We start from the raw sequence: 23,749 nt of genomic DNA on the forward strand, positions 1-23,749 counted from the left end.
CAGTTAGTAAAACAATTTTAATTAGGGGTTCCCTAGCTTTTGTTAATCCCATGTAATTCTCTAGTCTAATCTGAACCGGTGTAGTGTCGGCTTTTGTCTCCCGCCATTGATTTACTGTGCAGCGCGCGAGTTTGACGTCTGTGGCGCTAATATAACCTGAAAAAGAATGACTTAATTTCATTTAATTTCATTGAAGGGTTTATATTTAATAAAGGAGAACTGGATTCGTCTCGAGCAGAAAATCACTAGATGGTTGCAAATGCTGAACTAGAAAAGGAAGAAAGTTGACAAACTAGAATAGAAATTAATTTGTACAGAAAATGTTACCAAACTAAAATGTAGAAACATATACAATGAAAATAAATTACATACATAAATATAGTAATAAAAAAAAAGTGCAGAATCTAATAAGCCATGAAAATATAAACATGTCTTCAGAGTTTTAGTTTCTGCTTTTTATGTGTGGAATTAAGTAAATGAGGGGTTTATCTTCAAATCAAAGCTGATGGACATTATCTGACTTGTAATGGGACATTTACATGTCAGTATGAATTTAAAGTAAGCAGAGGGAAACAACATAATATATTACTTTATGTTGAAAAAGAAACTCCTTGCCTAAAAAGATAATATCACAAATCTGTGATTCTCCAGCACTTAATAGTAGTAGTAATACTTCTACTAGACGCTGTAAGAGCATCGTCACAGATTTCATGCTGTTGGAAAAATGTCAGAATGTCAAATCAATCTGCAAAAAAGCTACGACGCAAAGATCTACACAGAGGCTGTCTTTATTTGTTTTTAAATGCGCAGCCTGAGATAAATCTTTTTTTTTTTTCCACCAATTTGGTTTTATTCCACATGAATTGAACTAGTTCCTCTTTACTCATCCTTCTCTTATTTCAGTTTCTCTTTCCATCATGTCCGGTCGGCTTGCTGCAGCGTCCCCACTCAGCAGTGGAAAGGTTTGTTCAGGCTTCACTGAGCAAACTTTGACTCAATTTACAATCTCACGTTTTGTTGTTGTTGTTTTTTTTTTTTTCTTCCTCACACCAGAAGAAATGTCATCCAGGCCTAAAAAGAGGAAATGGACAGAGCTGATGGATGCAGAGCAGAACAGCCAGAAGAAGCAACTGCAGGCTCCTCAAAACAGCAAGAGGAAAGGTAAAAGGCGTGTTCACCGCTTTTATGCCCCACCCCTCACTTCAGACTGAAATCAGAACTGGAGAGATTTTGACCGTAAGAGGTTGATAGTTTCCTCTTTCTGGTTAGACGGAAGAAGTTCAGCCAACTCAGTTATTTTTCGTATTAAACAGGATGTCTTCTGTCTGTGGGCCGCAGGGTTCAGGACGATGAAGAAGCTGCTGCTGGACGTGGACTGTGGCGTGGACGACGCTCAGGCTATCATGCTGGCGCTGGCCGCCCCCAAAGTGGAGATCCTGGGCATCACCTGCGTGCACGGGAACACCACGGTGGAGAACGTGTGCAAGAACGTTCTGCGGGTTCTGCAGACCTGCAAAAAGCCGAAGGTGGGTGCAGAACCAAAACCTCAGAGTCCCGAGAGAGAAATCATTATAGTCATTTTAGTAAAGTTAGTATTTATTTGAGATATTTACATATCCTCTGTAATCTTTTCTTTTTTTTTCTGTTATTAAAAAGCATAGTTGAGGACTGACACATTGGAATAATAAATTTTAAAAGTTGCTCTACCGTATGGAGGTTTGATCGGTGGATTGTTTTGTTAAATACCGGGCCTTTCATCCAGCACGTCAGAGCTGAATAAACCAGCTTTGTACCCAAGACAACAAGCGTCTTGCTTTGAATTATTTTTTAAAAAAAGGGAAAAGAAAGGCTTTATGATGTTTGATTTTTGCAGCTAGAGATTGCAATCAGCATCTAAAATGCCAAATTTCTGGAATGTCCTTAAAATGTGAGCAGTAATTGTGTTGAATGACAATAATTAGCAGTCATGTGAAAAGTCAGCCCGTTTTAAGTGTTCTGCCTAACAATGAGTTCCTCAAGTCACATGAGTTAGAGACAGAAGTGAACAACAAGTTCCTCTACGTTTACAGCACAGACACGAGTTACATCCATCCTCTGCGTCTCATTTTTGTAACATTTCCTTCCTTCGCAATTAAAGTTTAAAAGAAAAAGTGTATTGAAGACCAACATACTGAGATTTATTTATGTTCTAAAGGTGTTGCGGTCATTGGAGTGTGAGGATGATGAATTTTGTTCTCGTTACAACCACAAGTTTGAATGTATTTTTGGGGGGATTTTGTGGGATAGACCAACACAAAGTAACACATGGATGGCCTGCTTCGTTCTGATACCCCTAAATGAAGCATACCACAACTAGCTGTCTTTAGAAATCGGCTGTTTGTAAATTAAGTCTTAAGTCATGTGGTCTCAGAAGGTCTTGGATGTTTATTGACCAGGCCCTCCAGCTTTTCATGATTCCAAGATTGTGGAAATTCACGGAAAATATTTTTTTCCACTCCGATACATAATTGTTAGTTTATTGCAAATTTTCCTGCCTAAATGGTCAGAGTGTTGGATTTAAAGTGAGGGCGAACTCTCACCTGCAGGTGGCAGTATTTCTTACTTTGTGCTACCCTGATGACTCAGCATTACTTGATGTCAAGTAATGAAAATTGAGCCATTCAAATTCTTCAAAGGATAAAAATGTACATGTATTAAATCTGTCTGCTTTTTCTTACATCTTCTTTTTCTACATCTACATTTTGGAAGGGCTTTAATGAGGGAAAACTTATTGAAAAATTCGGTAACACTTTATTTGAAGGGCTGTGCATAAGACTGACATAACACCCGTCATGAACATAAAGAAATCTTTATGACTGCTTATGACAGTTGTCATGAAGTGTCATTCGGTGAATAATGACACTTTTAATGTAAAGTTGCTCTAAAAGTTGCATTAAAAGTCCATTAAAAATGGCAACTTTGCGTGATTTTGTAAATAATGACAATTTAATGCAAAGTTGGCATATTTATTGTCACNATGAGCGTCTTGTGCTTGGTTACTTCTTGCTTGTTGCTCCTTGGTCAGTGTTCATAGTTGATCGTTATTTACAGTCAGGGCATTGCCTCAATTGCTATGTTTAATGGTGCAGACAGTGGTGGTTTCTGACATGAGCAATATGGGCAAACACCCAGGGCGTTATCTTTTTAGGGATGGCACGAGACCTCCGCGGATTGTAGCACAAAGATGGAAGCAAAGCAGAACAAAGTTTGTTCTGCTTTTAATATTGGTAACATTTATTAAATATTTAATATCTAGGTGTTTTATGGGAATATGGATCTTTGAGATCAATTTGAGAAGCAATTTTGATCATATTTCACCATTTTATTGTGTCCTGTAGGGCAGGGCGCTGGTCTTGGTCTTGACTTGGTCTCGGACCCTAAAAGTCTCGGTCTTGTCTTGGTCTCGGGTTAGGTGGTCTTGACCACAACACTGGTTGTTGGCGTTCCATCAGACCAGGATAAGATGTTATGTGGTAAATTTGGACCAGTACATTTCTCACCAGTGCTCTTGTTTTCATTGGCTAGATTCCGGTGTATAAAGGTGCTGCTAAGTCCATCCTTGGGATCAAAGTCGGCGACGAAAACTTCCATGGTAAGGATGGCCTCGGAGACGCTCCCGACGCCAACGCTCCCGGGCTGGAAAAAATCCAGGAGGAGAACGCCGTGTCGGCCATAATCCGGATCGTTAATAAGAACCCTGGAGAGGTGAGAAGAGCCGGGTAAAACCCACGTTACTGTTCGTTCCGCACATCCTGAGTCCGTGTACGCTCCCCAGGTGTCGTTGGTTGCCACGGGGCCCCTCACCAACTTGGCTCTGGCTGTGAGGATGGATCCGACTCTGCCGGGCAAACTCAAAGGACTCTACATCATGGGAGGGAACACTGAGTGTGAGTGAACGCTGATGTCTGTAGAATGAAATATGTATACACAAAGTTAAATGAATCCCATAAATGTGGCTGATATAAACGGAGACGGTGCCGTCTCTTTTTTTTTTTTTTAATCGCGCTTAAATGTTTCAGATTATGTAACAAAAATTATATCGGACAAAGAGAAAATGCAAAATGCAGTTTAAGCTGATAATTTATTATCGAGTTAAATGTGTGTTAAATTCACTTGTCACACAAAGGACTGATTACTGCTGGACTTGTTTAATCCAGAACTCACTTAAACAGATCTTGACTGATAACATAAAGTCTGGGAAAGCAGCTTATCCTGCCATAATCTAAAGAAATGTTGTCATTTCTTTAAGGGATACGAACTCATTTGTAAGGTTTTGTGACCCCCCGCCCCCTGATGAAAACTATTATCCACAAATGGAGAAATTGTGATTAAAAGCTGTAAAATCAGACAAAGCGGTTAGGGTTATAAAGTCACCTGCGGACAAACGTGTTTGCAGATTGAAGCGGTCTGAGATCAGGAAAGGCTGAGATCTGATGAGGATCACAGTCAGCTGTCAGGAAGCTTAAAATTGTGTCAGTTTAATGGTGGCAAGTCTCTTAAACTGAATTAAGACTGTGACTCAGAGAAAGTTTGTGCTCTGTGTCTGAGAACATAAATCTCTGCAATATGTTATAAATGTACCAGTTAACAATCTCCCAGAGGAGCTGAAAGTAGAAGTCCACACTTGCTTTTGAGCAATTTATTTACAAAAACACTGGCAGATTTTAACCATGCGCTTGAATGTAAACACCAATATCTAACACAGTGATATTGAGCACAGGCGGCTGAACTTTGACGTGTTTGCAAACAAGAATAAAGAATAAACTGGGAGAGAAATGACTGGGATTTAATTCTGGTTACCTTCAGCCAGTGGAAGGTTCCTTCCTCCCAACAGGAAGGGACACGTCTAGTTCGGGTCCATCCAGAAAGTCCTGCCTCCCTCGAAGCACAGATTTGTGAGCACCTTAGTCTGGCTCTTAATGGCTCTTATGGTGGTTTCTGCAGTGGAAACGCATCGAGGAGAGAAACTAACCCTGAAAACTACACTGGTTCCTGTATTGGTTTCTGTGGGGGGAGATGCACATGACCATAACCAGGCCATGTATTCTTCACTTTAGTCCACCTCTGCTGACTTTGCAGTTTTTATTCTGATTCAGACTTTTTGCAGAAAAGAGTTTTACTCTAAAAAAAAAAATGACTAGTTTTCATTTTTAAGAAAGAGGAACAAATCTGAAACTTCTCCTAATAGCCAGTGGGAATGTCTGATATTGTGTATTTCCTCCTTTAGTCAAACTTTTCTGTTATTGTAACAGATATACTCTCTGCTGTTGAAGTAGTTTTGCGGATTAATTCCATAAAATTAAGATTTATTTATTTATTCAACCGGACTCACTGGACTTAAATCTTCCCTTCTTGCTCTTTTAAAGCTCTGCCCTTCGTCTCGCATGCGTAGCGTCCTCACGTCAGCGTCATCTTGGTCTTACAGAACTTTGATCCTTTTTTTTTTTTTTTTTTTTCCTGGTTCTTCTCTTGTTCAGCACGAGGGAACACCACAGTGTGTGGCGAGTTTAATTTTGCAGCTGACCCAGAGGCAGCGTACGTCGTGCTGAACGATTACCAGTGTGAAACTCACTTGGCGTGCTGGGAGTTCACCTGCTACAACAAGCTGCCGTGGGTAAGGCTCGTTATAACTCCTCAATCTGATTTGTTGTTAAACAAACTGAGGCATCTGCCACAACTGAATTACTTATAATATTGTGCCACGGTGCAGCTGCGGAGCCACAAGTGGCTTTTTGGACCTTCCACAATGGCTCTTATTAAAGTAATAAAGAACCAACTAATGTGTTTAATTAAAGATATAACAACAAATGCAGGTTTTGGCAAATTTTTTTTTTTTTTTTTTTTTTTTTAAATGCAAAAATTCCACTAAATATTCACAAGAGACTGCGACTCCAAAACACTTTTTTGTCATTCGATTGGAAACTACTGGGTTGGATTCTGTGCCCAGAGAATTTTGACTTTGATTCTAAGCTCTCACAGTGTACAGACATTAGGTAGAAATGTATAAACTTCAGAGGAAATGCATTATTTTTTATTTAAATGTTCTACAAATATCAACATCCCATAGAAGAAAGTGTATCCCCGCCACTTTATTGCAAAATCTTTTGCATCTTTTGTGGTTTTGAAACCTAAAAATGGAGATAAAATTGTGGTTCTTTTAAATGCTAGGACACATTTTCTATGTTTATTAAACATTATAAAAGATCGTGTAACATTTGCAGTCCTAAATAAGTTTTATTTATCTGGAATGGTGTCGTCTTGTTTTAGTTTTTGAATCAGTGACGCGTTATAATAATAATATGTCCTTTAACTGGGTTCATCCCATGTTGATTTAAAGAACTATCCACTTAGGGACGTCATTTTTCTGTTCCTCCAAGCCTGAAAAACAAAAAGAGAAAATACCTACCAGATGACTGCTGCGCCACATTTCCGTATTTATAACCTGGATTGTGCCTGTTTTCATTTCTCCAGGAATTCTGCGACGACTGGTTGGGTCAGGACAGCAACAAGGCTCGCTTCATGGCGAAGATCTTCCGCCGCAGTATGGAGGAGTCCAAGAAAAACAGCGGCTGCCCGGATTCCACAGGTTTCATTTCCTGTGACTCGCTCGCCACGGCGGCCGCGGTGGACGACTCTTTCGTCACAGAAAGCGATCGTTATCCAGTCAGTGTTGAACTGGCAGGAACTCACACCAGAGGAATGATGATAGTGGACACTCTGGGCCTGCTAAATAAGACGCACAAAGCGTGTATCATGAAGAAAGTGGACATGAAGAAGTTCGAAACGATGATGATGGCAGCTTTGAAATGACGTCTGCAACCTACCTAAGAAACTTAGTTCAATCTGGAGAGACTCAAACGGAGAAAGAAGGCGATTAAAAGAGTTTAATGACAAAATGAACATGAAAATAAACAAAGTCCTTTGGCGTTCAGGCCCCGGCCGGGGACATCGAGCTGGACTTCGGGGCCTGTACTGGTGGCGGCGGTCGGAGGAAGATGAGGCCTGAGAGCCGGGAGCAGAAGGTGGAGATGGGGTGGAGGTGGGTTGATCGCAGCTGGTGAGCAGACCTCCATGTGCAGCTACATAAAAATAATAATAAAAAAATTCCTTGTCTGGTGGGGGAATTATGATTTACATGCTGCAGTTGTAGAAACTGTCAAAGGTTTGACCATTGTGGTTGAAGAGTTAACTTTCTAGAGAGACAAAGGTTTTGCACAAGCTCTAAACGGTTCGAACTTCATCGCTCCTATTTCATTTTATTTTTTTAAAGCCTTTTGCAGCCTTGCCACTTCTTTTCCAATGTGGTACTGTGCTCTTAAGCTGCACTTCTCTTGCCGAGATGTGCTGTACTGCAGTGACAACGATTCGCCACCAGTGGGCACATAGAGCACAGTGAGTAGCACTCCTGACTCAACGAGCCAACGACAATTAAGCGCAGTAACGGCTGGTCAGCGAAGGCGCTCACTGTCGCTCCTTTGTTTCAACAGCGTTCATCGAAATAAAAGAACCTGCGCAAAACCACACTGATTAATTTTTAAGTGTGCAACAATCGGATACTAAACCAGTCTACATGCCGAGCTGCATCTGACATGAGAGCGACCTCTGTACTTTAGAGAACCTGTTTGCTCTACAAATGTGGACAGAATCAAATTAAATTTTGTTTTTGTCATTTCAAAAGTTTTCTGTAATCTCTGGTCTAACTCGTTAATCCCCGTCGATAAACTGTACATGTTGGATGTTGTATGTGAAACTTTTAATAAAAAAGTATGCTGAGACTTTTATTTTATTTTAAACCATTATTCTTTATTTTATATTTTGTCGTCTGTCTTTAAAATTAATAGTTTTTGTTAAGTAGTTGTTTTTTTTATTTAAATCCATCATCCAGTTTTCTTTTAATTTGTTGTCAATAAATCTCAGCCTTTCAACTTTTTCGTTGCTTCTTGAGTCATTTCCACCACCACTGTGATATCTAGAGTATGTGAAAAGGTATTTGTCACCTCTACATATTTATACTGACATATTAAAATCTTTCTGATCACCAAATAGACATTCATATCAAACAAAGATAAGAAAATACAAAAGTCTGTTTTCAAAAGGGGACTTGGAGACAAGCTATCCAAACCAACCTAAGTTTTTTTTTTTTTTTTTTTTTTGTAAAGAAATTACTCCCATTTTTAAATGAGGAAAGCTGAGTTGAATCACACACTGGCTGATCTGTAGAGTCGCTTGATTAAAAGCTGCCAAACTAAAGAAATTCAAGATCAGAAGAGAATTACGTCAACAACATCCATCAGTCTGTAATAGTTTCACACAATGAGAGCCACAAATGGAGAAAAAAATTAACAATTCAATTTAGGTTTTTAAACAGGCTGTACATGCTAAAACAAAAGCTCTATCATGGCTAAATGAAAACATCTGCTGAGAATTTCCCAAAAGGAACCTGAGTTATTCTGAGAGGAAGAAGCAAAATCTTTCAGTATTTTTGTAGTGAGGCAGAGACGTTGTGAATGATATTCAGAAACATCCCAGCTGGAGCTACAGTCCACGGTGGAGACGATGCTGGACTGACCCTTGACTTGGGGGCAGGAGATCTCAAGACTTGGGACATTTCTGGGCGTGTGCAGGTACTGAACAGAGATCACGCAACGTGACCTTTGCCCCTTATTTCAACTTCTTCCTAGGAATCAGGGTTGATAGATTATATTTAAAAACTCTGAATTAGTGGTTCTGAAGGCTATCATCTTTAACGAGTTCTCAGATGTACCTCTACAGCACATTGTGTTTATTTAAACAGTTGGCTACTGTTGAGTAAATTGATAATTAAAATCTGACTTCCTGTTTTGTAACTTTCGTCATGTACAACCTGCTCATGATTCAGCTGGTTTTCCGCTCAAAGGTTGTTTTCAGCCGACTGTCCCTGGCCACGTTTAGTCAGGAACTACAACCGCTTCATACTTCCTACATCAAGTTCCAGGTGCGTGCGAATGTTTCAGATCATTTGTGAGGATCTAATTAGATGTTTCAAACGTCCAGTTTTGTGGTAAACTCAGGCTGTGTTGAAAATGAAACATTTGCTGTTCCCGAGTCGGACGTGAACGTGTGCTCTCGCAGGGTTCAGGACGATGAAGAAGCTGCTGCTGGACGTGGACTGTGGCGTGGACGACGCTCAGGCCATCATGCTGGCTCTGGCCGCTCCCAGTGTGGAGATCCTGGGCATCACCTGCGTGCACGGGAACACCACGGTGGAGAACGTGTGCAAGAACGTTCTGCGGGTTCTGCAGGTCTGCAATAAGCTGGAGGTGGGTCAAAGTAGTTTACATTCACGGTCTGACTTATCTCTGTTTAGTGCCGCCTACATATTTGAACGTTTTGAAGTTGTTCTCTTTGTATTATACCGAGTTGTCACTTACGTTTTCTGGGTCAGATTCCAGTCTTTAAAGGCGCTGACAGGCCTATCCTTGGGAAAAGACTAAATGCGGGATCCTTTCATGGGAAGGACGGCCTGGGCGACGCTCCTGACCCCGACGCTCCGGGTCTGGACCAGCTTCAGAAGGAGAGCGCCGTGTCGGGCATAGTCAGGATTGTTAACGAAAACCCAGGAGAGGTGAGAGACGCAGGACTGTCAGAGCTGCAGGATACGTTTGATCGTTTCCTCCTCATGTATACAAATCATGGTCAATATGTGTGTTAAAGAGCTTTAGGGAGCAAACAGCATTATGAAGATCAAGAAACAGAGAGTGTAAAAAAACAAGGTTTATAGCTTCAAACTGTTCAGCGAGTCCTGGCAGGGAGAGCATTAATCTGAGAAGTAACCAAAGATAGTTGGAGATCCCGGTTGTCGTTCACCATAAGCAAACGTTGCAGAAGGTGCTCCGGTTATATGAGACTGAAACTGAACTTTTTATGCCACAAATCACCATGTGCGGCAGAAAACTATCTCAGTGCAGTGCCCTGAACGCACCACCCTCACTGTGAAACATGGTGGTGGCAGAGTGATGCCGTGGGGATGCTTATTTCAGCAGAAGCAGAGAAGCTGGTTTGAGTTGGTAAGACGGTGAGTGAACCCCGGACAATGACCCTGAACATACCACCAGAGCAGCATTGGAATGGATCAAATCTATGCATATTCATGTCTTAGAATGGCCTAGTCAAAGACCAGACAGCAAATCAGCTGAGAATCTGGAGCATGACTTAGAGATTGGTTATCTTAGATGTTCTCCATCCAACCTCAAGTCTGAAGTCTGTGGTTTTTATGTAAAAAAAAAAAAAAAAAGTGAAAAAGTTTACAGGGTGTGAACACTTTAGCTGTGCTTGTTGATGGTGTGACAACTTACTGCAGGGTTATTTCCTGAGAAAATGTAGGAAGGATTTCAGTAACAAACTCAGCAGATCTGAGCTTGCTTATTAATGGGTAATGGTTCAAGAAGCAGAAATTAAAGATTTAAGATGCAGAAAAGACCAAGTACATAAAAAGGGTTTGGTGATTAGAATGAATTTTAGATCAAGGAATATTAAAATTCTGCCTGCTTGGTACAAAAAAAAAAACCACATGCGTCAGATAAAGCTAAAAGGTAACACTTTAGTTAAAATGTGAATGTTTGTCACAGAGATGGCATCATGCACTGCAGTCTTATGAGCAACTGTGTACTCTGTATCATGTGATGAATTGAGGGCACATGATTAAATATTAAATTCTTTATAAGGCAATGTTTACATATCAGCGTTTAATCTTGTCTTTTTTCTCTAACTTTGGAAAAGAAAGTGAAAACGTTAAGATGTCTTTAGGTTTCCTAATGGCATTTTAGAGATCTGGGAACATCTTTAGCATCAACACCGGAGTGAACTTGTGCAGATTTAGTGTTTTCCAAATGTTAACAGACTTATAGACTGCTAAAGTCAAACTAAACATATCAGGTTTAAACAGGAAAACCTTCCAGAAATGACAGAGTAACAAAGTTCTCATCTTGCGTTTCTAAATGTAACTTTCACAATATATTACATATATTTTTAGAAGGTCCATACTTACATGTATCAGTATTGCATGAATTGTTTTAAAATACCCATGTGTTTATGTAAAACAAAACAAAAAAAGACACCAAAAAAAACATACAGATTTTCATAGGGTGTCCTTATTTGTTCACGTACTTTACATCTCTCAGGTGTCGTTGGTTGCCACGGCGCCGCTCACCAACCTGGCTCTGGCTGTGAGGATGGATCCGTCTTTGCCGGCCAAACTGAAAGGACTCTACATCATGGGAGGGAACACTGAGTGTGAGTGAAACACTGAGAGTTACTAGTTTGAAGGAGTCGACTTTTATCACAGCTGAAGGGAGGTCACAGTATATCAGTATAAAGTCACTGACTTATTATTTTTACTCAAAGGTTTACTGACAAATATGCTTTTAGGGGTTACACTTTGTTTAATACTTCAAGCATTCCCCCCCCCCCAAACAAAAAGTGACACAAATTCTGGTTTTATTGCTAATAGGCTCCGTTAAATTTATTTTTTTTAATAATCAAACCCAGAAGAATTTGCTAACTGGACGCCTTTCTCTTAATAAGGCAAACAGGAAAAATCCTGTTTTGGATGTGCAATTATTTGCACATCTTCTTCCTACAGAAAATCTGACTGCTTTATTTTATTAATCAAAACACTGCATGTTTCACAATAGCATTTTATGATTTTAGTTTTACGAGTACTTTGTCTTTCCCATTTTGTCCCTCGCAGCAAAAAGTTTGTACATCACTTCCAAAATGTGAAACATTTTGTTGTTTATAGTATTTAAGATATATTTCTTGTCACCAAGTAGTGATTTAGTTGAAAAGAACGTTGTTTACATCATTTTCCACAAATTTTGACATCCTATTGGTTAAAAACCATCCATCTTCCTTTAGATTAAATGAAATGGTGGTTCTTATGAAACACATTTCCTACAGTAGATATTTATCAACATGTTTTTTTTGTTGTTTTTTTTGTGTTTCACCTTGTTGGACTGAAGGCAAAAATGAATCTTTGGTTTGTAAAAGTTGCAGCGCTCTGGTCTAAACCAACTTTTGCTTTGCGGTTCTGTTCTGCAGCCCGAGGAAACACCTCGGTGTGCGGCGAGTTCAACTTCACCGATGATCCAGAAGCGGCGTACATCGTGCTGAACGATTACCAGTGTCCCACCTACTTGGCCTGCTGGGAGTTCACCTGCTACAACAAGCTGCCTTGGGTGACCTCTCGTTTCCATATTTTCTCATATGTGGATGAATGCGACTCATTATCATCGTTTATCCTCAGTAAACGTGGATCAATGTTGCAGCTGCCGAATCTTTTCGTTCCTTCAGGAGTTTTGCAACGCCTGGCTGGCGCAGAACAGCCACAAAGCTCGCTTCATGGCGAAGATCTTCAGCCACAGCATCGAGGCGTCGAAAACCGAGCGCTTCGAGAAAGAGTTCATCGCGGGTTCGGGCCTGATTTCCTGCGACTCGTACGCCATGGCGGCCGCTGTGGACGACTCCTTCGTCGTAGAGAGCGACCAGTTCCCGGTTAGCGTGGAGCTGGTGGGCACGCACACCAGAGGCATGATGGTAGTGGACACTCTGGGCTTGCTGAACAAGACGCACAAGGTTTTTATCATAAAAAAGGTAGACATGGAGAAGTTCAGGAAGATGATGATGGCGGCTCTGAAATGAGAGTCTGAACTTAATACTGAAGGTCGCTGCTGTTCCCCACACGTTTTGTGGTTCACCTGTTTTGTTTTTCGTATTGTAAAACTCAGTTACCTCAACAACGCAATGACTCCACTTTCAACAGACAAACCTCTGACTTTGGTCATCATTTATTTAAGTTGATGATTTTCATTCAAAATAACAAAATAAAATGTTCCAACAAGGAAGGAAAACATGTTGAACACTCCAACCAATGAGAGCTCTTGTCTTTTGTTAAAGATCCACACCTGATTCTGCTGTGGGTTCTTTCACATCCTGTCATTTGTTGCTGCTCTTCCCCACCTGTGCTTCAGATGAGGTGTTCATAATGCTGAAGATGCAGCATCACACACGTTGCTGCACTAATTTCAATCAACACAAGCTGCTCAGTCTCGTCACAACACATTAGTTGGTTCCTCAGTATCCTTTCCTCCCTCTGAATCGCGACCTTGTATCCAGCTGCGGATAGAAGATGCTTAAAGTTGGTTATTTTTGTTAAACATTAAAGGTCTTCGATCAAACAGCGTCGTACAGTAACTACAGCTGACTGACTCACCATGGACCTCTTGCACTCAAAGAATGACGTCTGCAGCGCTTTGCAGTGGCCTTCCTTCAGACACTCACTGGGCATCTTTCCCTCCTGGTGGACAGAGGGACACTTTAAAACACACTATACTGAGACAATGACAAGAGCTTTAAGAAAGGCCACTGATTAAGTTTTATGCTTTGATTTGAAATTATGACAAGTATTTCTTCTTTAATGCATTTACGATTTATGCATTTTCTCTATCAAATACATTAAATTTGTGGCATCCAAGAAACTTATTTTAATTGTTTTAAATGGAAGATGTTGCTACATGTGACCCTGAAGCGTTAAATTTTTTCTTGTTTGGAAAGGTTTCTGGCACAAATGTTCTGGTCAGAAATCAGCAATGAACAATAAAATGAGGTTATGTCACTTTTGTTGTAAGTTACTAAACTTTACATCAACGTACCAGTTGACTTTTCTTTTTTAACACTAGAGTGAATGAATAGCATGTATAAAATATTCCTGGCTGCCATTACAACATATAGACAAAAAAAAAACAAAAAAACATTCCAAGCATATCAGAGGAAATTATATTGAAAAGCATAAATCAGGGGATGGATACCAAAAAAATCTCTAAGGCACTGAACAACCTTTGGAGTTTAAATCTCAAGAAATGGAAGGAGTACGGCTAATGTGTAAATCTGCAAAGATCAGGCCTTTTACCTTTAGAAGTGAGCTTATGTTTCCATTATGTCACTTATTGTTAGATCTTTTTGCTGCTCTTGATTTTTACTTTTTTTCTAATTCTTATGTCCAATGTTATATCTTCAATTATAACATTGGACAAGAATTTTTTTTTTTTTAATCATTATGTTTGGGACTTTAAAACTGTTTATAACGCTGTAAAGTGCGTTATAAATAAAGCTGTATTGGAATTAAAAAATGAAAAATTCTTCTCAAGCTCGTTTTTAAATTGGTTATTTTGTCATTTAATTCAAAATTCACATGTTTAATGTCTTTGCTTGGAAAAGTAAACGTTAACTTACCATTAGCTTTTAGCATTAGCCGCGTAGCTGTACCGTCGTTAGAAAGCGACTACTTAATCAGAATAATAGTTTGAACCGTAATCCTGCGACATAATCGTTTCTACAAACATTTTCGCTACAATTTAGAATTTGTTGGGACAACCACAAAGTTAAACTAGTATACCATACCTGAAATACTTCTGCTTAAAAATATGACGTATTTAACTAAGTCACTCCAAAATAAAGCAACTATTCTCATTAAAATGTTAAATTAGACTTAGCACCAATACATTTATTTAGTGGCCTTTCCGGTGTACATAGTTTTTTCATTGTCATTTGCACCACCTTACCTTCACTACGCAGTCATGCTGGAGGAGACAAGCCTTGAAGTCCTCTCTGATGCCAGCGCAGGCTCTGGTGTCCTCCTCTTTATCCTCGTAATATTTAGGCATTTTTCAAACGTCACTCCAGCAACAAGAAAACGCACTTACAAACCGAGAGCTGCAATAATTCACGCGTAAACAGCGGTGACATGTAAATGTTATGAAATACTGTCAGCCGCCATGATTATGAAAGGCATGATGGGAAGACGAAAGTACATGTGCATGCTGGGAACGTTTGTAGTTTTTATTGCACGTACTCAAATTATGTGACGTTCAAGTGAACTTCTGGCCGTGTGTGATAATATTAGCATTTTAAATAAAACCTGGCAATGCGGGTGGGATGAGTGATGAGAGAACAAAATCACAACACAAAAATGACCATTACTTCTAACCAGAACAGTTGTTTATTTAAAATTTACGTTCATGGAAAACTGATGCCAAAAATATCACCAAAGTCAGGCAAACACATGAACACGATGAAGGCACATAAACTGATGGGCATTGAAGGTGATTGGGTGAATGTCCTTTTTTTTTTTTTTTTTTTTTTTTTTTAATGGTTTGTCCCTCTTCCTTAAAAAGGAGCGGGGAAAATCCCAAAGATCACATGACAGTTCTTCTCTTACATGTGTTCATTTTTTGTTTATGAAAGCAGAGGAAACATCGTGGAAGGAGGAAAATGTCATTTCCAAACATTACTGTGCCCAGATTGCCAAATTAAAAGATGAACTAGCGAGACTGGACGGAGCACATACTTCGATTGGGTTAAAACCCATTTTAGAATAATATTTAAACAAAAATGTTTATAAATTACATGTCATGAATGCAAACAAGCATAAGCCAAAAAATTAGAGCCATTAGAAAACAATCTCACCTAAAGGCACTTCACTAACCCCTCAACAGTGAAAGCAACAATCACCAATACATAAGTTCAGTTAAGTCTCACAAAGTTTCCACTGAGATAGTTGGCCACAAACATGAAAATGTAAAAAGAAACTACTTCAAACGGGGAAAAAAAAGAGATAGAATATATATTTTAGATGTATGTACAATCAGAAGTGCACTCTAATGATCAGTAGTCATATCCTGTCCATTAAAAATTGACAAAAGAAATGGTTGAATTTGTTAAAAAGATGCGTGAAGGTGAAAAGTGAGGTACAATGAGGACAGTGTGATTTAAACCAAAAAAAAAGTAAAAGGAAAAAAAAAAAAACAATAAAGCAGTGCAAATATCGCTATTGTCAGAGAATGAGCTATTAAAACTACCTCTTTCACTAATTTTGGACAACAGTAAGATCCTCTTTGACATCAGTTTATACTTTTATTTTTAAATATTAACATACAATGTCTTTCTAGGCAAGAGGGAACAGATTATAAAGATTTTGGAGAAATTTTTAAGATAACTGTGTTATAAGGCACATTTTTCCTATTTTAGACCCATATCTACAACAACAGGGTTCCTACACTTCACATATTTCAATATTCCACATGTTCTACATCAGTTTTCTAGTAGCCTAACCAATTTCTGGCCATTTTAACCAAGGTCAGATTGTTTTCATTTTCCTTTACAGTATTTAATGTTTAGTATTGGTGTGCTCCAAATATTAAAAAGCGGCAAAGAAAATGTGTTTTATTTTAGTAAAGTACAGTAAAGCTGTATTAGAATCCAACTGCCCATCTTTTGATGGCAACAGGAGCTATCTGAGAAGCACGGATATAAAAACTTGATTTTATTGTGACAGCTAAATCCTCTCTACATTTAGCTAGTTTCAATATTAAAATCACAATACTTTTACAGCTCATCATGTCAAGATATCAGGCAAGTTGAGTTTCGAGCTTCATTATCTCAGGATAACAAGCATTTAACTCTTCATACTGAGACACCAACACCTCGAGGTCATTATGTTTTGATAATTTTCATCACTTTATCTTCAGAAATTGAAATCTCAAATTAGTTTTGTTGGTATAACTAAAATGGTTTGGGCGTTTTTAGATGCACTACTAGCGTCACCGTTTCATTATAGCGAGATAAAATCCTCAAGCTTATTTTGTCGTGATAGTTGCATTATCTCGATAGACTCCAGAGCGCTAAGCAACTCCTTACAAAGAGCAAAACCAAGACTTCGAGATCACCTTCTTGGTTTTCTCATTCTAGCCTGATAAATTATTGAAATAAAGGTTTACAGCACACCATTATCTTATTATCTTAAAAGGTTGCGACTGATAGTGTTTGCGATTGTGTTTTCAAAACGTCCCATTTTCATGTTCTTGAATGTGGAGCATAGAAGATTCTAGAAAAATAATTTTACACAAGTCGACACGTTTGTTAAAGAGCATGGAGTGTGAATTAAGAGTTTCCTTAATGCGTAGGAACCCTGCAAACAGGTTTCTATGCAATTAAAATTAATGCAATTCGGGACTTTGCAACAAGGCATCTGTATGCCATGAATATAAGGATGCACAGAAGCAATTCAGATTAAAAAGGAAAAAAAAAAGTACATAAAAACAGACTCGTAACTACCATAAACATCTCTTAGAATAAAAATATATTTTACCTCTTGTACAAATTAAAGATTTATTTCCAATAAATTAAGTCAACTTCATAGATCGTCAATCGTAGCTGTAATAATAATAATAATAATGTCAGTATAACAATATATTTCTTCGGGGAAACGTTGCCAGGCTAATGTCCAAGTTAGTCGACTATAAACTGACCTCAAGGTCAAACAGCATGTCAGACAAAAAAAGGTGAGAAAGGCTGGACGTCAAGGTGCTTCATGGGTCGCTAGGCTGCCCTACAGTCAAATATCACTCAGATGGATTATGAGACAATAAGCTCACCAGTGTAACAACGGGACCGGTTTTTGTTTGATTGCAGTGAAGAAAAAAAAAAAAGAAAAAGAAAAAAAAAACGACATTTGTTTGGGCTGGTGTTTGTTGATCTAGAGTCACGTGTTGGAGGGTAGACCTCCACCATTTCTGCTCGGAACGGAGAACAACTGGCCTTTAGAGACGTAGACATTCTTGATCATCGCTGGGCTTGCTGAGGCACTAGAGACAGTGCAACGCCCCCGCTCGCCCAGGTGTGGCAGCATTGAGTAATTGAGGGATTTGGCAGCATCTCCACCACCGGCCAGGTGGACTGGTTCTCTCCACCTGTGAAGATTCGGCCTCTTTCATCCAGCAACTAATCTGACTGGTCTCCGAGCTGCTCAGCAACACAGTCACTTTGAGAGTCCGAGCTGCTGCGAGAACATGTCTTCACACCCTCCCTCTGTTGATTGCAGACAGTAGTATTCCCATTCTCAAAAGTAAGTGGAGTTCACAAGAGTGTGGGGAGTCGTGGAGAAAGAGAGGGGAGAAACCGATAAGAAGCAAAAACAAAGCAAATCAGAAAGAACGGGGACAGAGAGCTGGCATTTCTTAGACAACTCTAAGCTCTAATCACTTCTCTGCTGGTTGCTAGGTACTAGAGACCCCACATTAGCAGTCTGGGAGATTTTGGCCCTCCAGGGGCTGTGATTCATGTGTCTCCTGCAGAACAATCAGCCAGATACCCTCTTTATGTGGATCTGCAATGAGAGAGCACACCAGTTTTTCCATTCAGTTATTCGCCCAAGTAGGCAGAAACAAAGAGGGGCTTCACATCTGGAAAAAAAAAAAAAAAAAAAAGTTGAACATGTCGTGACCTGGACACCTGACTTACCTCACTGAGGATGGCCCACACCGCAGAGTCTTTCAGAACGGAAAGCCGAAGGGCAATGACAGGGTTGAAGGCCGGATCTACCGCTCCCTCTGCCACACCTTTCTCAAAATTACCTGAGTGTTCAATACAAAATCATTTAAACCCGAGCCATCTTCACTGACTGAGAACAATACTTAAAATGCAAGAAACCAGGGGCAAAATGTGAGTCATAGTTATAAACTGATGAGAGCGGAGAGAGCAATCATCTTGCAAATTATCAAAAAAATGAATAAGGAAATTGTGCAGAGAACATGCAGAGGAAAATTAGAAGGCGTATCACATGTTGTACACAAAGGTGGGAAGAGTATAAAAGTAATATATTAATGTAAAAGTGTAGTTACTTTGACCAATTTTACTTAAATACAAGACACCAGTCTAAAATGTCCCATATTTTCCGCACTATAAGGCGCACCTAAAAACCTTCAATTTCCTCAAAAGCCGACAGTGCGCCTTATATATGAACCAATATTGAGCACAACAGGTCTAGCAACTACGGTAAGCAGCCGCTGACTTCATTTTCGCCCGTAGAAGAAGAAGAGCGCGGTGCATGCTGGGATAGTTGTCAGAACGCTGGTTTGTTAATAAAGTTTGACTGACCTACTGACCTACCGACCGTCTAGAATCAGGTTGTCTGCAGGTCATTTAGCGCCACGTTCTCCATGAACATGCTGTGCACGAACTGAGAAGGGTGACCATCGTCCGGCCCAATCGCGGAAGGCTCTCCTCGCCGACTGGAGTCGGACGGTTTTGTTGACATTCCGTTTAGTGCAGCTCCATCTAGTGGATGCATAACGTAACTCCAGACTCTACTGTAGCATCTATTCTATGTGCCTTATAATCCGGTGTGCCTTATAGTGCATAAAATACAGTACTCAAATACAAATATACAGTACCTCATTAAAATGTTACTTTAAGTAAAAGTTAATTAGTTTTATGAGCAGAAGAACGTTCCACTCGTAGACTTTACAAAATAAAAGAGGAGATATCGGTATGAAACTGTTTTTAGTTAAAGAACAGCATTATAAATAAAAAAATAAAACATGTTAACATACAACATAAATATTTGTGCGGTATTTTAAAGACATACATTTGCAAAATCTTCTGTTTATTTCATTTTTTCCTCATTAATACAAGATTTCAAATGTATAAGAGTAAAATACTTTACTCAAGTAAAAGAAAAAGTTCAAGTCTTCAAAAAGTACAAAGTACACATAAATTGTACTTAATTACAGCCACACGGCTAAATGTAACCAGTTACTTAGTTGGTTGTAAACAAACACCTTCCTGGTGTCACATCATCATTATGATGTTCACGTTTCCATCAACTAATTTACAACTTTTTTGCCTTCCCTCATTATTACCAACAAGCAGAAATATCGGTAAGCTAAAGTGAACCTTTGAAAGCTATTTAACTAAAACTATTGACACTTTAAGTTGATCAGACTTTAGTGAATCATTTCATTATGAATCCACAACTTCTTGATCGTCTTGGCTTTAAATATGATAGCCCAGGAGGCTCATTTCTGTTGGGAATGATAACAGGGAAAAGAAAAACTTTTCTGTTCTTCCATCATAAGAGTAAACATGTAGAGTTTGTTAAAATCTACCAGGGTTTTATCTGGAATTGTGTCTAAGTCAAATGAAGCTAAGAATGAGAAAAGGTGAATATGTGGAACAGCTCTGTTAAGTCAGGCACTTTCTCTTTAACAGAAAGGCTTGAGGAACCAATAACTGTGCTACTGATCTGTGGAATCGAAACATTAAAAGCTCTTACCAATCCTGTAAAAGCGATCTTCAGTTCGCTTGTACTTCTCTTTGGTCTGCAGTCCACTTTCCTACCATTGAAAGACAGAAAACAAAATGTAAAGACAAATTCAAGTGTCACTGACATACCACTTAAACAGCACCTGGCATGCTCACAAGTTAAATGTTTTACAATAAATGTGTAAATTACATATTCCGACCGAAGTGACAGAAGCAGTGATTCTGTCATCACCCTCACTACTGTCAAAAATCAATACGCTACGTCCAAAAGAGCAACCACTCGATGTAATCTAATCAGAGACTTTTGCACATCTCTCAGTTATGGACTGTGTGCGCGTGTGTGTGTGTGTGTGTGTGCGCGCGCACGAGCGTGTGTGTGTGGTGTTTCCCTACCGATGAAGGTAGTATTTCCACTGTGGTGTTTTCAATCTTGTCCCCCGGGTGCTCCTGGTTTCCGCTGCGAAACAGGAACCTGCCAATTAAATCATGCATTATTTTAACATTTGCATCCGAGGATGAGCATGTCTTCAACAGGAAGATGGTCCAACCAATATTTGTATGTCATGAAATTGGATACATCATGTGGTTAAGGCATTCAGTGCCTTGCAAAAGTAAGCCAACACAAAGCAGTAGAGGATGGTAAAATTATGCATTGTTTTCATATTTTTTTCTATCCCAAATAAAAATATGAAAAAGTCCTTAATCTTAACTCCAAATCCAAATCCAAATGTGACTGAACGGAAGACTTGAAATTTTGATGGACTAAAATACAGACAAGGTTGATGCAGCAATGTGACAGCGTGTAAAAAGGTTCAAGTCAAATGAACCTGGTATATTAGGAATATTTCTGCAAGGCAAAATATGTTGTGTAAGGCATGAAAGCTTGTGGTTTTTAGATTTCATGTTCAAAACATTTCTCAATGTTATTAACGCAACGTCCTCTTTGGTTTAGACAGCTGAAATATTCAAAAAAATCCAAGACACACCAGAGAAAAATTGCAGCAAGGTTGCAAGATTATAACCTTAAAGATAAACTTTTTATCCCATTACATTTGAAACAATTTCCTTTCACTATTTGGATGGCTTTAGTTGTTATATTTAGGAGTGAATTGATTGTAGTTGCCTGCTCGATCACCAATCTTTAAAATTCAGATTTTGGCCGATATCAATTTTATTAAGATATTTATTAAGATACAATACTCCCTCAATGTTCCAATTTTATTTTATTAAAAAAAAAAATGTGTTTAAAACCAGTGAAACAATACAAACTTGTTTCGTCGACAAGCGGAAGTTCTTTCGGTGATCTTCAGATCTTTGAAGAGGTAGATGAGATCGGTGGATAAGATCGGTTGCACACGTAGGCATGAGCATTGTACTTGTAGCGTTGTTTTCACAACTGCAGCCTTATTTTACTTCATTTCAACATGAACAAAGGGTTTTTGGTCGTTTGTCCTCTCAGGCTGGTTTTAACCTGCTTCTATTTCTCCATCTTCCTTCCTATCTGCCTCACCACTGCAGAGCAGCAGCCTGAGAATGCTGAATTTAGAGCGCTCTGATTAGCTCACCCTGACCTCCAGAGACACGCGCACACACACACACGCATACATCCTCACCGAAGCTGAGCCACACTTACTGAAGGACAGAGAAGAAAAATAGGTGAAAAGCTCTCTGCGTGTGCCTGTGTGAAAATGTTTAGCCTGTAAGCACCCTACATATGGTGTATGCTTGCTCCTTACCTTTCTATGCTAACTGGTCTGTCAAATTTAAAGAGGATGTAGTCGCCAGAAGTAGGTGTGATAGCCCAGAAGAAATCTTCTCCAAGGTACGTCTTCTCCAGAGTGTGGCCCTGATAAACCTGCATGACGCAAAAGAAACTCATTTACTCATAAAAAATGAATCTTAATATGATTTAACTGGCAACAGTACAGAGCATATGTTACAAAACCTGTGGAGCGTTACCTTCATGGAAGTGGAGACTTCTGCTGGGGGGTTAACATGCATCTTATGGAGCAGCGGCTTCAGGAAGTCCTTATCCTACAGACGCAGACAGAAAGGAAACCACTGTTTTTATACGCAGGAAACAGATTCCCCTCACTCTGAACGTCAACAACGGTCAGGACACGAGAGCTCACTGTGAGTTTCTGAATCTTTCCAGCAAGAGAAGAGTGGAGTCCAACGTGCTGGAAGAGCGAGGGTCTAAACCGCACGCGGAGGCTGGATTTCTGCCGCTCACAGTGTTTCTGGAGGAGAGAAAAAAAAAAGCAACAAATGATGAGATTAATCCCTGCAATGTTGACTCTCTTGTTTGTCCGTTATTGACAGGACATACCGCATCTTTCTCAGGGTTACAGACTTTGACCCAGAGAATATGGTCCAGCAGCCAGTCGATAGGCTTCTCTTTGTAGAACATAAAGATGAACTCAACAATGAGGTTCAGATCTGGAGCCTGGAACATTTTTCCTGTAAGAACGAGAAAACGACTTAAGAAATGTTTCTTGTTCCTCCACAGAAGGTTGGTAATAAGTTACCAGTTACTTGAAATGTGATAAACCCAGGAAAGAATCACAGAGGCCAACAAGCATCCAACGTGATACAACATCATCAGAGTTTGTTTGGGATCTTTGACAAATTATTGAAGAGATAAAAACAGATTAGAAGGTAATAAAAAATGAATAAGTGCCAGGCTATAAATTGCAAAATATTAACAGCAGTCCGGCATGAAAGCCATGCAGCAATGATGGTTTGATGTTTTAGTTCATGTTGGTGCCCAGCTCACACTGATTGGGTGAAATACAGGGTACATCCTGTACAGATCTCCAGTCTAACACAGTATATTGGTCTAAGGATTTACAAATTATATTTTCATCGTTAAAAACATTCAATGTGAGCTACTTTTTATTTTTTTTAATAAAAGACTTGAGATGCAACAAACCAGCAGCCATTATATTTGCTACTGTGTGCAATAGTTGGTTTTCTTGTGATCAGAAGTCTGAAGTTCTCATTTCAGACTGGGTGTAGTGATCAACCCACAGTCATTACCTGCATTTACATATGCATCTTATTCTAGAAATTAATAATAATTTTATTGACTAATTTTATCTTATTGATTGACAGCATTTATCATTTTGAATTTTAGTAATTTTGCAGTGCCGTCACAATGAGCTATATCTGCAAATTCCATTATATTGTCATATAATTTACAAAATAGATAGTAGTAACAATAGTGCTGAAATGGCACACTGCATTTGTTTGGTAATTGTTTGAGGCTGATTGACAGAAGGTAATACCAATGAAGCCAAGCTGGGAGAACTCCAGGATCATCCAGTCCTCGGAGGACAGCTGCAGGGCGAAGTTCCTCATAGTGGCAAAATAGTTTGGCTTGGCCACAATGTCATCCTCCAGCTAAAAGAAGCAACACAGAATGATAAAAATAGCAGAAAAGAAACACACTGTGTGAGATTAATGTGAGGTTATCTTTAATGGGGACGGGAGCTCTCCTATTTGATCAACATTGTCTGAGCTGAGCTAGGAAACAACTACACTAAGCTAGCAGGTTACACTAAGACAGCTGAAA

At 39.3% G+C, this 23,749-nt stretch overlaps 4 protein-coding genes across 8 annotated transcripts in view; 2 read left to right on the top strand and 2 right to left on the bottom strand.

Moving 5' to 3' along the window:
- The first annotated feature begins 6 nt into the window (after positions 1–6).
- On the top strand, positions 7–7,820 carry LOC106948789 (inosine-uridine preferring nucleoside hydrolase-like). 3 transcript variants are annotated; one of them, XM_015034639.1, is made up of 7 exons: positions 7–962; positions 1,054–1,161; positions 1,339–1,526; positions 3,565–3,744; positions 3,815–3,926; positions 5,517–5,653; positions 6,511–7,820. In XM_015034639.1, exons 2-7 carry the CDS (start codon positions 1,059–1,061, stop codon positions 6,847–6,849), a joined length of 1,059 nt encoding a protein of 352 aa, XP_014890125.1. In that variant the 5' UTR covers positions 7–962; positions 1,054–1,058; the 3' UTR covers positions 6,850–7,820. The 3 variants fall into 3 exon arrangements, with proteins under 3 accessions (XP_014890125.1, XP_014890126.1, XP_014890124.1); XM_015034640.1 differs by having other exon boundaries at positions 1,057–1,161; XM_015034638.1 differs by having other exon boundaries at positions 7–1,161.
- A 384-nt stretch (positions 7,821–8,204) lies between these two features.
- Positions 8,205–12,941, top strand: LOC106948790 (inosine-uridine preferring nucleoside hydrolase-like). 2 transcript variants are annotated; one of them, XM_015034641.1, is made up of 7 exons: positions 8,205–8,663; positions 8,918–9,013; positions 9,151–9,338; positions 9,464–9,643; positions 11,199–11,310; positions 12,118–12,254; positions 12,370–12,941. In XM_015034641.1, the coding sequence occupies exons 3-7, from the start codon at positions 9,162–9,164 to the stop codon at positions 12,715–12,717; spliced, it is 954 nt and encodes a 317-aa protein (XP_014890127.1). In that variant the 5' UTR covers positions 8,205–8,663; positions 8,918–9,013; positions 9,151–9,161; the 3' UTR covers positions 12,718–12,941. The 2 variants fall into 2 exon arrangements, with proteins under 2 accessions (XP_014890127.1, XP_014890128.1); XM_015034642.1 differs by having other exon boundaries at positions 8,936–9,013.
- On the bottom strand, positions 12,848–14,882 carry coa5 (cytochrome C oxidase assembly factor 5). The gene is made up of 3 exons (XM_015034643.1): positions 14,637–14,882; positions 13,289–13,372; positions 12,848–13,191 (listed from the first exon to the last, which is right to left on the bottom strand). The coding sequence occupies exons 1-3, from the start codon at positions 14,736–14,738 to the stop codon at positions 13,150–13,152; spliced, it is 228 nt and encodes a 75-aa protein (XP_014890129.1). The 5' UTR covers positions 14,739–14,882; the 3' UTR covers positions 12,848–13,149.
- Positions 14,883–15,050: 168 nt separating this feature from the next.
- The window catches only part of mgat4a (alpha-1,3-mannosyl-glycoprotein 4-beta-N-acetylglucosaminyltransferase A), a 38,266-nt gene continuing 29,567 nt past the window's right edge, over positions 15,051–23,749 (bottom strand). The window contains exons 8-16 of one of the 2 annotated variants that reach the window (XM_015034636.1): positions 23,463–23,577; positions 22,505–22,635; positions 22,308–22,415; positions 22,135–22,209; positions 21,912–22,030; positions 20,569–20,647; positions 20,186–20,246; positions 18,373–18,485; positions 15,051–18,238 (exon numbers count right to left, since the gene is read on the bottom strand). In XM_015034636.1, the coding sequence (XP_014890122.1) occupies positions 18,212–18,238; positions 18,373–18,485; positions 20,186–20,246; positions 20,569–20,647; positions 21,912–22,030; positions 22,135–22,209; positions 22,308–22,415; positions 22,505–22,635; positions 23,463–23,577 (828 nt within the window). In that variant the 3' untranslated portion in view covers positions 15,051–18,211. Of the gene's footprint in view, positions 18,239–18,372; positions 18,486–20,185; positions 20,247–20,568; positions 20,648–21,379; positions 21,808–21,911; positions 22,031–22,134; positions 22,210–22,307; positions 22,416–22,504; positions 22,636–23,462; positions 23,578–23,749 lie in introns of those variants that run through there. The other variant, XM_015034637.1, reaches the window with a different exon arrangement.

Source organism: Poecilia latipinna, unplaced genomic scaffold (assembly GCF_001443285.1).
Source record: "Poecilia latipinna isolate Pla-1442-1.1 unplaced genomic scaffold, P_latipinna-1.0 Scaffold307, whole genome shotgun sequence".
Classification (NCBI taxonomy): Eukaryota; Metazoa; Chordata; class Actinopteri; order Cyprinodontiformes; family Poeciliidae; genus Poecilia; species Poecilia latipinna.